The sequence below is a fragment of the Mchenga conophoros genome, linkage group LG4, assembly GCF_057382185.1.
Source record: "Mchenga conophoros isolate Kocher_MC1m ecotype Shallow Benthic linkage group LG4, M_conophoros_male_GT1.1, whole genome shotgun sequence".
In the NCBI taxonomy this organism is placed as follows: domain Eukaryota; kingdom Metazoa; phylum Chordata; class Actinopteri; order Cichliformes; family Cichlidae; genus Mchenga; species Mchenga conophoros.
The window spans coordinates 35,703,911-35,714,556 of record NC_140529.1 but is presented as its reverse complement, the minus strand read 5'-3'; the positions used below and the strand labels follow the sequence as shown (position 1 = coordinate 35,714,556).

At 42.6% G+C, this 10,646-nt stretch overlaps 1 protein-coding gene across 2 annotated transcripts; it reads left to right on the top strand.

The window, feature by feature from the left end:
- The first annotated feature begins 1,251 nt into the window (after positions 1-1,251).
- On the top strand, positions 1,252-8,538 carry LOC146576681 (uncharacterized). 2 transcript variants are annotated; one of them, XR_014892268.1, is made up of 7 exons: positions 1,252-1,604; positions 2,627-4,506; positions 4,920-5,013; positions 5,091-5,140; positions 5,974-6,042; positions 6,315-6,437; positions 6,531-8,538. XR_014892268.1 is itself a non-coding variant. In XM_085272115.1 (6 exons), exons 2-5 carry the CDS (start codon positions 2,629-2,631, stop codon positions 6,013-6,015), a joined length of 2,064 nt encoding a protein of 687 aa, XP_085128241.1. In that variant the 5' UTR covers positions 1,252-1,604; positions 2,627-2,628; the 3' UTR covers positions 6,016-6,042; positions 6,315-8,538. The 2 variants fall into 2 exon arrangements, 1 of the variants encoding a protein (XP_085128241.1); XM_085272115.1 differs by having other exon boundaries at positions 6,315-8,538.
- The last annotated feature ends 2,108 nt before the right edge of the window (positions 8,539-10,646 follow it).

The following is a 10,646-nucleotide window of genomic DNA, read 5'->3' as shown; positions in this document are numbered from 1 at the left end:
ATGGATGTTTTAAGGCCGTAAAACCCCTCACTACACACTTTATACACTTGACTCAAACAGGCACGAACATTTTCAGAATTTTCTCTCTTGTTTAAACACTCTTAAAGTTCAAACCTTCGTAGAAAAATAAGTCCAGTATTATAGAACTAAACCAAAGGCACCCGCAGGAGCCTATGACGGTGCAAAACATTTCATCGACATTGTTGTGTTTGTTGGGGAGAAAACTTACAAACATACAGTACAGCACTTCAGAGTCACACTGCTAGCATCGAAGATTTATGTAAATTTGACGAGCTGAACGCATTCTGTACTGGACAGGAGACAGGCACGAGATTGATTGACAATGGTCTACAGCCAATCAGGACGCAGAACGGCTGAAAAAAAAATAAATAAAAAAAATAAAAAAGCATGCGAAGTTGCACAAAAAAAAAATTGCGAGGCCACGAAAGGTGAACCGTGTTATAGCGAGGGACCACTGTATATAAGAAGTTTTTATCAACACATTTACCTTTATTTTGGCAGTTGTGGTCCTCCGTATCATAGAGCTACATGTTTCGTCATTTTGCCTCTAATTAAAATAAAAAACAGCAATAATTTGTACCAAAAATAAATAGAAAATTTAACAGTTTTTTTAATTAAGTTATTCTGACATCTTGTGAAGATGCAGCAGTAAATAAGAATCAGAATGTGAAAGCTAGAAGGAGTGAGTGAAGATACCTGAAAAAGTTAAAGGTGATTTCCAAGTGAATATTTCACAATAAAAGCCCCATTTGTGTGACGTAGGAGTTTATTTCAGATTTCCATGAACATAATTTTACATAGTACTATTGAAAAGAATGCAGTTAATAAATTATTAATATGCAAAATTCTATACTTTAGGAAATTTTGTTTCTGGCACATTTTTTTTTCCACAAAAGTCTTCACCACAAAAGTGGCAGAAACAATCGCCCATAGAGCTGCACATTTGTAGATTTTGGGGGGGATGTTATGGGTGATATGGGATAGTAGTTTGGTAAAGTGTGAAATAAGTCTTCAGTATAAGTATACTAAAAAGAAAATGATCAAAAAAACATGAGTGACAGATATTTTGGTGAAGTCACGATTACAAACAAAGTTTTCAATCAAACAAAACAGAAGTGCTGAGCTCGGTGTGACTGCAAAGGTGACACGAAGTTGAAATACAAATAGATGTTGACGGTTTCCTGAAGCTCTTATTTTGAAGACGCCACCTTCTCTTCCGCTTTATTTCGCGGTGGCTTGACTAAGGAGGGAAGAGACGTCCATGATGACAACTTTAAAATACCGATGGTAGCAGCAGGTCGGGGTTTACCTGGTGGATTTCACCTCCGCGGAAATGTTCACGGGTCATCGTCGCGTCAAGTATCGGCTGCGTTTTGGAGCAGCGTAGCGGGCCGACGTCGGCTTGCTGTCCGGCTAGCATGAGCTGGGGCTGGCGTCGCTGCTGTTTACATCCAGTCCGGGCCATGGGCCTGGAGAGCTGCGTTAGCTAACCGCGCTACTCGCGCTGCTCCGGGGAAGGTGTCACCCTAAAGTCCGCAGTGTCAGGATCGGGGAGGTCCGCCCCAACCGCCCACACCTCAGGGGTAAGATCCCCAGCTGTTTGACAACAGCAAAACATCTGTAACAGGCAGGTTTTAGGAGGCATCTGAGTGAACGGGCCTACCTGTTAGAGGAAAAGCTGACATAACTTATCGATTAATTAGTTGGGTTTTTTTCTCATCCATCAGTCACTACAGCCATATCCTTAGTCATCAGATATAAATTATTGTGATATTTACATTTATTTCCTGTGTATTATTTAAAAGTAGCTTATATTTTACTGCTTGTCCGGCTAAATAAATAAAATAATAGTAAGCTACATCTACATCGAAATTTGATTAGAAAGGACGATACTGTGAAACTAAATCCTTTATCGTCTTATATTTCTTGGATAGGAGCTGGTTTTCATGTCACGATTATCACGGATAAAAAAAAGAAAAAGAACAAAATGCAAATTTAAAAAAAGGAATGATACTTCGTGTCTAACTTTATTGATTGCGTGGCTTTTGGGGGGAAATGATTCAAAAATACAAAACAGAAATGCATCATGGTCAGTCTGTAATCAGTCATAGCTGTAGGATAGTGTAATTGAATGATGGATTACAGTGTCACTGTGGGCCAATCACTGTTACTGATAATACTGGAGACTGACAGCAGAAATTTAAAAAAATAAAATAAATTTTCATTGATTTATCGTAATGTGTTCATGCTATAAAGGTCTATGCAGATCTGCGTTTGTATGCTTATTTTCTAATACATTTTTTATTATTATTATACCATTTACCTGTAAACTCATATTAATAACAAACAGGTCATATGACCATCCATTGTTTACCAACACTGAACTGATTGTTTTTGTCTGTTCCATAAATATTCTTTAAGTTGCACGTGTGGCTTTAAATGTTAACTTATTTGTTACCCACTAACAAAACAGCTCTTAAAGTTTCAGTTGCTCTGGTTTGACTGTTTTCAGTTTTCAGTCTGTGTGTTTTTGGGGTGTTTTTTTTTAATCACTGGGAAGCTGTGCTAACTGGATCACAGGGTTTTGCTCGTCTGTGTGTTGCAGTGATGGATGTGTCCTCCCAGGATCCTCCTCTCATGGCGATGGACCTGTCAAAGAGCTACAACCCACTGACCCGCAGCCACGCTGAAGCCATGGACCTGGCCAAGAAGCCCGAGTGGTACCACAGACGCCCAGTGAGCACAGATCTCGCCTCCTCGTACAGATCCAGAGCCTCCTCCTCCTCCTACGGCTCGCTCTCCACGCAGCCAGGAGCGCCCGTGCGCTGCAGGGACATGGAGGACGGCCCAGAGTCTTTGGGGGGCTACATGAACTCGACGCTTGGTCCAGGGCTGGATCTGTACCACGACGGAGTCCATGGCAGCCTGTGGCATCGGGGTTTCTGTGGGCCCGAGCAGAGCGGTGGCCCCGTTCCTGAAAGCAGCGGTGGAGAGGAGAGCGACAGCGGCTCTGATGTCATCTTCCTCGTGTCCGCTGCGAAGGAGCCGCTCCTGTGCGGCTCTTTCATGCAGGACGGCGTGGCACACATGGTGGAGCCCCTGTCCCCCGCCGCGTCCTCACTCGACGAAGAGCGAGCGTGCTACCACCTACCTCAGCCTCTGAGCTCGCCCAGCCCTGACAGCTCGTACTCGGAAGATTCCTCGGACAGCTCGGTGGACATTCCTGTACATCACACCCGGCCCGTCGTCCTCCTATCCGACCTCGGTGCCGTTTACGCCAACACAGCTGAATCTGCGGTCGACATCTCCAGCGATGACAGCGACATCATCGAAGTTTCTGTCACTGATCAGAAGAAGAAAAACAAATGCTACCAGAAGACTCCTCCTCCTCAGAGTGAGAGCGAAAAAGCGCCGCAAAGCGAAGTCCGCCGCAGCGCTAGGATACGAAGGCCGGCCTCAGAAATCCCGCCGCTCACCTGTAACGTATCTCGTCATAGCTTGAGCAGGCGAGTCAAACACGACGCTGTGGGTATATACAACGAGAGCTGCGACTCCGATGAAGTGATGGACTACGTCTTGAGGGTGTCTAGCTCAGACGAGTTGCTGGTGAAGTCGCCACAAAGGGCAAGAAGCCATTCAGAGGAGTCTGACGCAGATGTTGGGACGGACAGGAAGTCCCCGCAGATTGAGACGCAGCATCAGCGCGAAGCTTCAAATGCAAAAACCGTTAATCACAAACGAAAGAAGCCGCTTGCAGTTCCTAAAACAAAAGAGTTAAGAAGAACAAAACAGAAGCGTAGGATCCCGCCACCATCGCCGCCACCGCACCAGAATGCTTCAGCCTGTAGGAGTGCGGTGGCGAGCAAAAAAACTGTCGCAAGGTGGCGGAGGAAACGCCGCCGTCAGACTGGGCCTTCGTCTCTGTTTTCTCCGACAGAGACTGAGATCAAGCTCAAATATGTGAAAACTAAAGAGGACAAAAAGGAGAAGAAATCGGGCGGTTTCTGCCCGTTTGTTCACCTGGAGCGGCGAGCGTGCACTGTGGTCAACTACCGGGAGGAGGAGGCAACTGTTCGGAGCAGCGAAGGAGGGAGGCGGGCTGCTTGCAAGTCTCTGTCCGGGTTTGTTCCCAACACTTCCTGTTTTCAGCCGGGTCGGCTCAGCTCAGACAGCCGGTGCGAGTCATCGCTGTTCTGCTGTCTGTGCGGCCACACCGCCAACGTCATGGGCCTTGGGGACCTTCACGGCCCCTACTATCCCAGCGTGGACGCCCAGAAGGAGGAGCTAAACGGACTCTCTAAAAGCCGAGGGGTAAATCCCTCAGACGACAGCAGAGCTGCTGATGGCAACGCCTCCCCAAAGGTGCCTCTTCACCTGGATGAGTGCTGGATCCACGAGGACTGCGGCATCTGGTCTGCCGGCGTCTTCCTTATCCGAGGAAAGCTGTACGGGTTGGAGGAGGGAGCGCGGCTCGCGCAGGAAACGGTGAGTTCTGAGAACATATGATCCTTATCACACGATTTTCTTTTTTTAATCTATTGAAAGTCCCAAAGATGGTCGTGTTTCTTATGAACATTCACAGTTTCACATTATGAGGTCAGTGTATGAGCAAGTAGCTCCTCAAAGCCCAAACACTGAGGTACAGACTTTTTTTTTCTTTTCTTCTCATGGCTCTGTGTGATGTCATAAACAGTGGATATCCCTCATGGGGTCATCTGCGACACACAGCCAATCAGAAGAAAGCTGGCTTAAAGTGAGGAGGAGATGTCTGTTCTGAGAGCCAGCCATAAATATGGATTATTCTGAACTGTTTAATCATGCAGAGCTACTCTATCAGAGAGCCAGAATAAATATATGAATATTTTTATAAATATTTTTTTTCTTTTTTCTTTTTTTAGATTTGTTCCACCTGCCAGCAAACAGGCGCAATAATGGGCTGTTTCCAGAAGGGCTGCCCCAGGAATTATCACTACAGATGTGCCATCCAGTCGGGTACGAGTTCAGCACTTCGGTGATGCTCAGTACTGACTTTCCTTTGGTTATTTCATGTCCTGCTTTTGTTTTTCCAGGCTGTGTCCTCAATGAGGATAACTTCTCAATGAGATGTCCAGAGCACAAGGTAAAAACATAGCAATGAGGTGGAGTGTGAGGAGCTGCTTGGCCTGCAGGGGTCACTGTTGCTGCTTTTTGCAGATGTTTAAAGGCGTGTGTGAAAGTAGAGGGACGTTTCCACATGCTACACACAGCGAGGCCAAAGAAACTGTTTGAAATTTAACTGGATATTAAAACATTTTAGTCTGTTTTTTTTTTTGTTTTTTTAAAATTATTTAACAGAAGAGTTAAAATCAAAAGTGCATGTCCAGTGTCTTTTCCTTAAATGCCTTATTAAATGGTTATAAGGAGGTCGTACTTTGATTCATTTAAACGGCTGTCTCTCCAGTGGATTTCTTCCCAAACTCCATCGTCTTGTAACTGCAGCTGGCGGCAGTAGTCTTTGTTCTGCTCCACCTGCTTCACGAGGCCCTCGAGCCTGCAGAAGATCTACAGAGCAGAACAAGCGCTGCCGATGCCAGCTGCAGTCCGAGGCGCTGGAGTTTGAGTAAGTGTGTCAGTCGCAGCAGCCACATCTGGAATTTAAGCCTCAGCTGACTTAGAAAGCAGTCCACCTGCTGTAGGATGAAACCAGAGGTCAAAACTGGACCCTGTAGCAGGCTGAACGTTTATTTCTGCTGTAAAGTTGCACGTTGGGGACTGGCTCGCTGTTGAAGCCTCAAGTGGACGTTAGAGGAACTGCAGCATTTGACCCCATTAGCATTAGCCTCGTAGCTGATGCTGTCTAAAAGCTCAGCACGAGTTAAACGTTTGCTCTTCTTTTTGTTTTTCTGAGCTGTTTTTGTGAACGTCCTGATTTTGGCATTTTATTTGCGGCTGATGTTCGTTTGTCTCCAACAGAACAAACTGTTCATAAGTGCGACCAGACAGCAGAAGAGGTGACACAGAGGACACATGAGGGCACTGGAGGTTTGTACTGTCGACCTTTACTTTTATTTTAAACCAGGACATGAAACTTGGGTTTAAGAGTCCTTTTTTTGTGGGTGTGTGGGCTGGATGTGCAGCAGTGCTAACACTGTTTATTAATGCATTTTAAATTGATAAATGGAATCTGGGGACTTTGAAGAGCTTATTTAGGACCAAAAGTTGTGTCACGTATCCAAATAAGGTGAATTCAAAGCGTTAAAAAGAAAAAAATCGTGTCCTTGCCTGACGTCGTCCTCCTGTGTTTGTGTCCTCAGATCTCCTCAGGGTGCGACGGGAGCTGCCTGACTTCACCTCAGCTGTTAATCTTTCTTTTTCCCCTTGTTTTGCAAACACTAATTAAAGTACGTGTGTGCTCGAGCAGAAGAACAAACCTTCTGGTAAGGTTTCACCCATCACGGCAGACAGATGGAAGCAGGCGGCCACTTTGGGTTTATTTTCAGTAAGAAGTGTCTTTGGTTCTGTTTCTGTAGGTCTTTAACAGGCACTTACCCCAACTGGACTGAGCTGAGATGGTTTGTGTTTATTTATTCCTCCTCTTGGAGATCCACACTTGGACTAGCCACAAAGATAGTTTATAATTTGAACATTACGTTAGAGTTTAAATAAGCTTTATTGATGTACGGTATAGAGTATAATATCTTTATATGAGGCCACTTTTTTCTACTGTTTTTGTACTACTTTTCTATTCCTGTTCAGTCATAACATAATTTATTTTCCTCCAGTTGCATGCACGGCTGTTTGCTATGATGCACTTTATAGTCTAATTTTACTAGTTATTACTCAGCTGTTATTTATGTCCGTCTGTTCTTCCCTTTTCTACTTAAATTATTTAAATTTAAATAAAGCTGCACTAAGCTAAGATTCACAGTTAGAAACGAGGGCGTCCTGTCCTCGCTGATGGAGATAACAAGCTGCACATTCACCAGAGTCAAGCACATTTCATTCAGCGGTGTCAGGAGTTTGTTTTTCTTCAAATAGAGGAAAAGATTCAACCCATTAAAAAGATGTTTATCAGTGTTTATCTCACATAGAAGGATTTTTTTAAATAATAAAAATAAAGGAAAGTTAAAGGGTCTGTTCAGTCAAATCACACGTTTATTTAGAGGTTTGAAATTTGGGTGATGGGAAAATGCTGAACTAAGATATAAATGTAAAGCTTCTGGGATACATGATAGGATATTATTACCACTGAAGGGGGTGGATTAAATGCATAGCTGAGGTGGGTGATTTTACTTTTAATGCTAGGAGTTTTACAAAAGGCAAAAAACCCTTGCAATTGAGAAAACACCCAATTAATAAATGTATTTTAAAAATCTACAATATTTATGGTAGTAAAGTAAATAAAGTAAATTTACACCCCAAAAATTAGTTTAATCAGAAATGCAGATGGAAGATTTATGATTTATGTGAATTTTACAAGGCAGAAACTTGCAATTCCCTGTAATCTAAGAATGACATCATATCTCATTTTATTGTATATTTGGGAAGAAATTTACACTTAAATTCCTAAAGTTTGTATTTTTTTTCTGACTTAAGCGTGAACATTGCTTTCTTGCCAGCCCCTTAATTATCATCGACTTTCAATAGTCTTTTTTTAAGGTCTATTTTTTTTCAACTGTCAATTCATTAGCGCCACCTGCTGGCAAAAGTCAGTCGGGCTCTGTAGCCCAGTAAACAGCAGTTAGTCAGTGCTGACTTCTATCAATTTCCTGTTATTTAAGGCTAGGTGATAAACAAAAGTGTTTTGTGTCTTAAGTGTGAGAAACTTCACCTTTAAAAATTGGTTTGAATAGTTTTGTCAGTCCTGATAATTTTAATTTTGGCCAAAACGTCTCTGGTGAGCACAAGAATTTTTTTAATTCCAGGAAAAATATTTGGAAATGTTTGTATTACTAGTAACTAACTCTATACCACCGATGCTGAGCCCAGACAAAAACCAGTTCAGTTGTTTGTATAATGATGAATTTGGAAAGCTAAAGGGCCATTACAGTTTATTTCAGCTGTTGTATTCAGCCTTTGCAATACAATGGAAGCTATGTTAAGCAGCTATGAAAATAAACAGTTTTAAAATATAAAACAAATTTTTAAAATCTAAGAGAAAACGTCAGAATTTCCAAAACAGGCAGCCTGAGGAGGTTTTGGTGATTAAAAAGTTCAGCGAATGGGTAAAAAAAAATCTAAAATGTGATTTAACTTTTGCCAGGGTCTATGCATTGTCCTCAATAATGATAATAATATCATTATCAATAATATTAAAATTAATAATAATAATGATCAGTTGTGATTTGGGTGAATTGACCCTTTAGCAGTGCTGGAGTGGCCTAGTGCAGCTTTGACTGTCTGTCTGTGTTTGTCGTTGCTGGACTGAAATGTTTAAAAAGCTTTTAAGGAAACGGTCAGTTTGGTTTCATGCCTGCACTTCCTCTTAATTAATTACTAAATCGTTAAAGTTATATAATAAAAGTCTGTTAAACTGAAGCCTCGTCTGTGTTTTGAACTGGAAATGCACGAATGACTTTGAGCTTCGCCAAGTTTATTAATGTTGTTCATGCCGAAATTTCATTCCTGCTCCCACACAGGAGCAAAATGGTTGATGCTGCAGGGCAGGTAGTGAGTTCGGCAAAAAAACATCTGAAGAGTTTTATTCTCAGACTTTAAGTCTTTCTGCTGATAAACAACTGAAAACATCCTGCTGCTGGTATCTGAAGTTTAACGATCAGAAACAAACTCTCTTTAATAGAAGACGATCGTAGGAGATTATTTCACTCCAAGTCTTCAAAGTATTTGTAACCAATAAGTAAGACGTGACTTTAATTTCAGTAATGTTAACTTCTTTATTGTAACATCTTTCTTTTTCTTTGTGGGCGTTAGTGTGAAGGCAGGACTAGTTTTTACACACAGTCTGAAGTGCTGATCAGTGGCTCTGCTGCTACCTGTCCATGTGTCTGATTAGTCAGATGCTGCTGGCGCGGTTGCTTTCATGTGAACACACTCTGCTTGTCAAGATAATAACCACCTTTCTATGACTGCTTAGTCTGACTCCAGATGTTAAAGTGACGCCAGATAACCAAATCGTAAGGCTGGGTCAAATCTGGTGGCCTCTGTTTGTGGTTTCTTAGCGTGGCTGCTATTTTAGATGTCTCAGAAGCCCCGTTGTCATCACTAGTTAACTTGCGATGGGCTTGATTTTCATTTTCGGGAAGAAGATAAACTCAAACGGACTCAAATCTGGCTTCAAAGCTGCTCAAACCAACTCAATTGTAGCTGAAGATGGGGCTCTCATTACCAGAGATGATCCTCCACATGAAAGCCATGTCAGCTTCTTCAGTTTCAACCAAATGTGTTGATGTTTACCATTGAAAGCTTTCTGAACAGGACTTCCAGGGAATGATCTAAAAATGTCCAGTAAGGCCTGAGAAGGTGACCCTGAAGGTGAGCCGGGCCAAACTTAAATCAGGTAAGGCTTTGATTTTTATAGACCTGCACCGATCGTCTCAGAGTTGTTCCCTGGTGGTAGAGGACATGTGGGCCGCAAGCTGCTGCATCGCTTATGTTCAACAGTTTATATCTGAAGCTCCGTTTGACTCATTTGGATAGAAATAGCCTTCGTGTCACAGAGATGGCTTCTATATTTGGGAGTTTCTTACACCTCTGCTTCGTCACATCATCATCATCGGGCTGCTGGTCTCACCTGCTCAAAAAGCCTGGCTGTTGGAGACGGTGGCGGCGGTAGTGGCATAGCGATGGCGTTATTTTTGCATGTGCAGCTGTGCTGTTTGAGGTCATTTGAATATGAGAAAATGGAAATTTTCAGCATTTAATCAGAAGACACTGTTAGTATGCCTGCAGAAGCTGCATCCAGGCGCGTAGACCCCCATCTCCTTTAGATGGTCTGAGAAAGCCGAACGTTGAACTTCAGTTGGACTGTTTGGATGTTCCAGTGAAAGAAATGGTAACTAAACCTTTAGTCACAGCTGTGATCATCACATGAGCTAAAAATGAAACATTTCCTTTGCATTTTCATTGGTTCATTTTGATCTTTCGATGACTTGCTTGTTGAACTTTTCCATATTAAGATCCTTCCAACAAAAGGACAAGGTCAGAGTCAGAAAAGTAACAAATGGATAAGAATTTTTTAAACCCCAATGCTTTGTTGGGGTTTTTAATGTAAAAATGTCATTTTAAACCAAATTATAAGGACACAGCAGCCCAACATTTGCCTCTTTAATCTTACACAAACTGTCTTTTACTCCTCCTCTTCAGTCCGTCTCTTCACTTCCTGCCTCAGGACAAGCCACGCTTTGCTCGAGCGGATCTCTTGTCTTAGGGCTGAGCACAGCCCTCCTCTCGTCTCTGCAGCTCAGCACAAACTGCTGCTGACACCGAGACGAACCAAAGACGTGAACGACGCTCGGAGCAACGCTTTGTTACGTAATGTAGGAGCACATCAGCAGAACATAGAAGCAACAAAAGCCCATAAACATTTACTTTAAAAAGAATAAGCATTAAGAGAGACATTTAAATCAAATCCTTTGGGGTTTTTTAGGGTAATTGATGAAGGTGGTGCCTTAATTTCATCTACAATT

What these genes read in the sequence shown, in the direction of transcription:
- LOC146576681 (XM_085272115.1), top strand. Translation starts at nt 2,629, where the DNA reads ATGGATGTGTCCTCCCAGGATCCTCCTCTCATGGCGATGGACCTGTCA. An exon ending in CGCGGCTCGCGCAGGAAACG is followed by an intron (nt 4,507 to 4,919) that starts GTGAGTTCTGAG and finishes TTCTTTTTTTAG; the next exon opens with ATTTGTTCCACCTGCCAGCA. An exon ending in TGAGATGTCCAGAGCACAAG is followed by an intron (nt 5,141 to 5,973) that starts GTAAAAACATAG and finishes TGTCTCCAACAG; the next exon opens with AACAAACTGTTCATAAGTGC.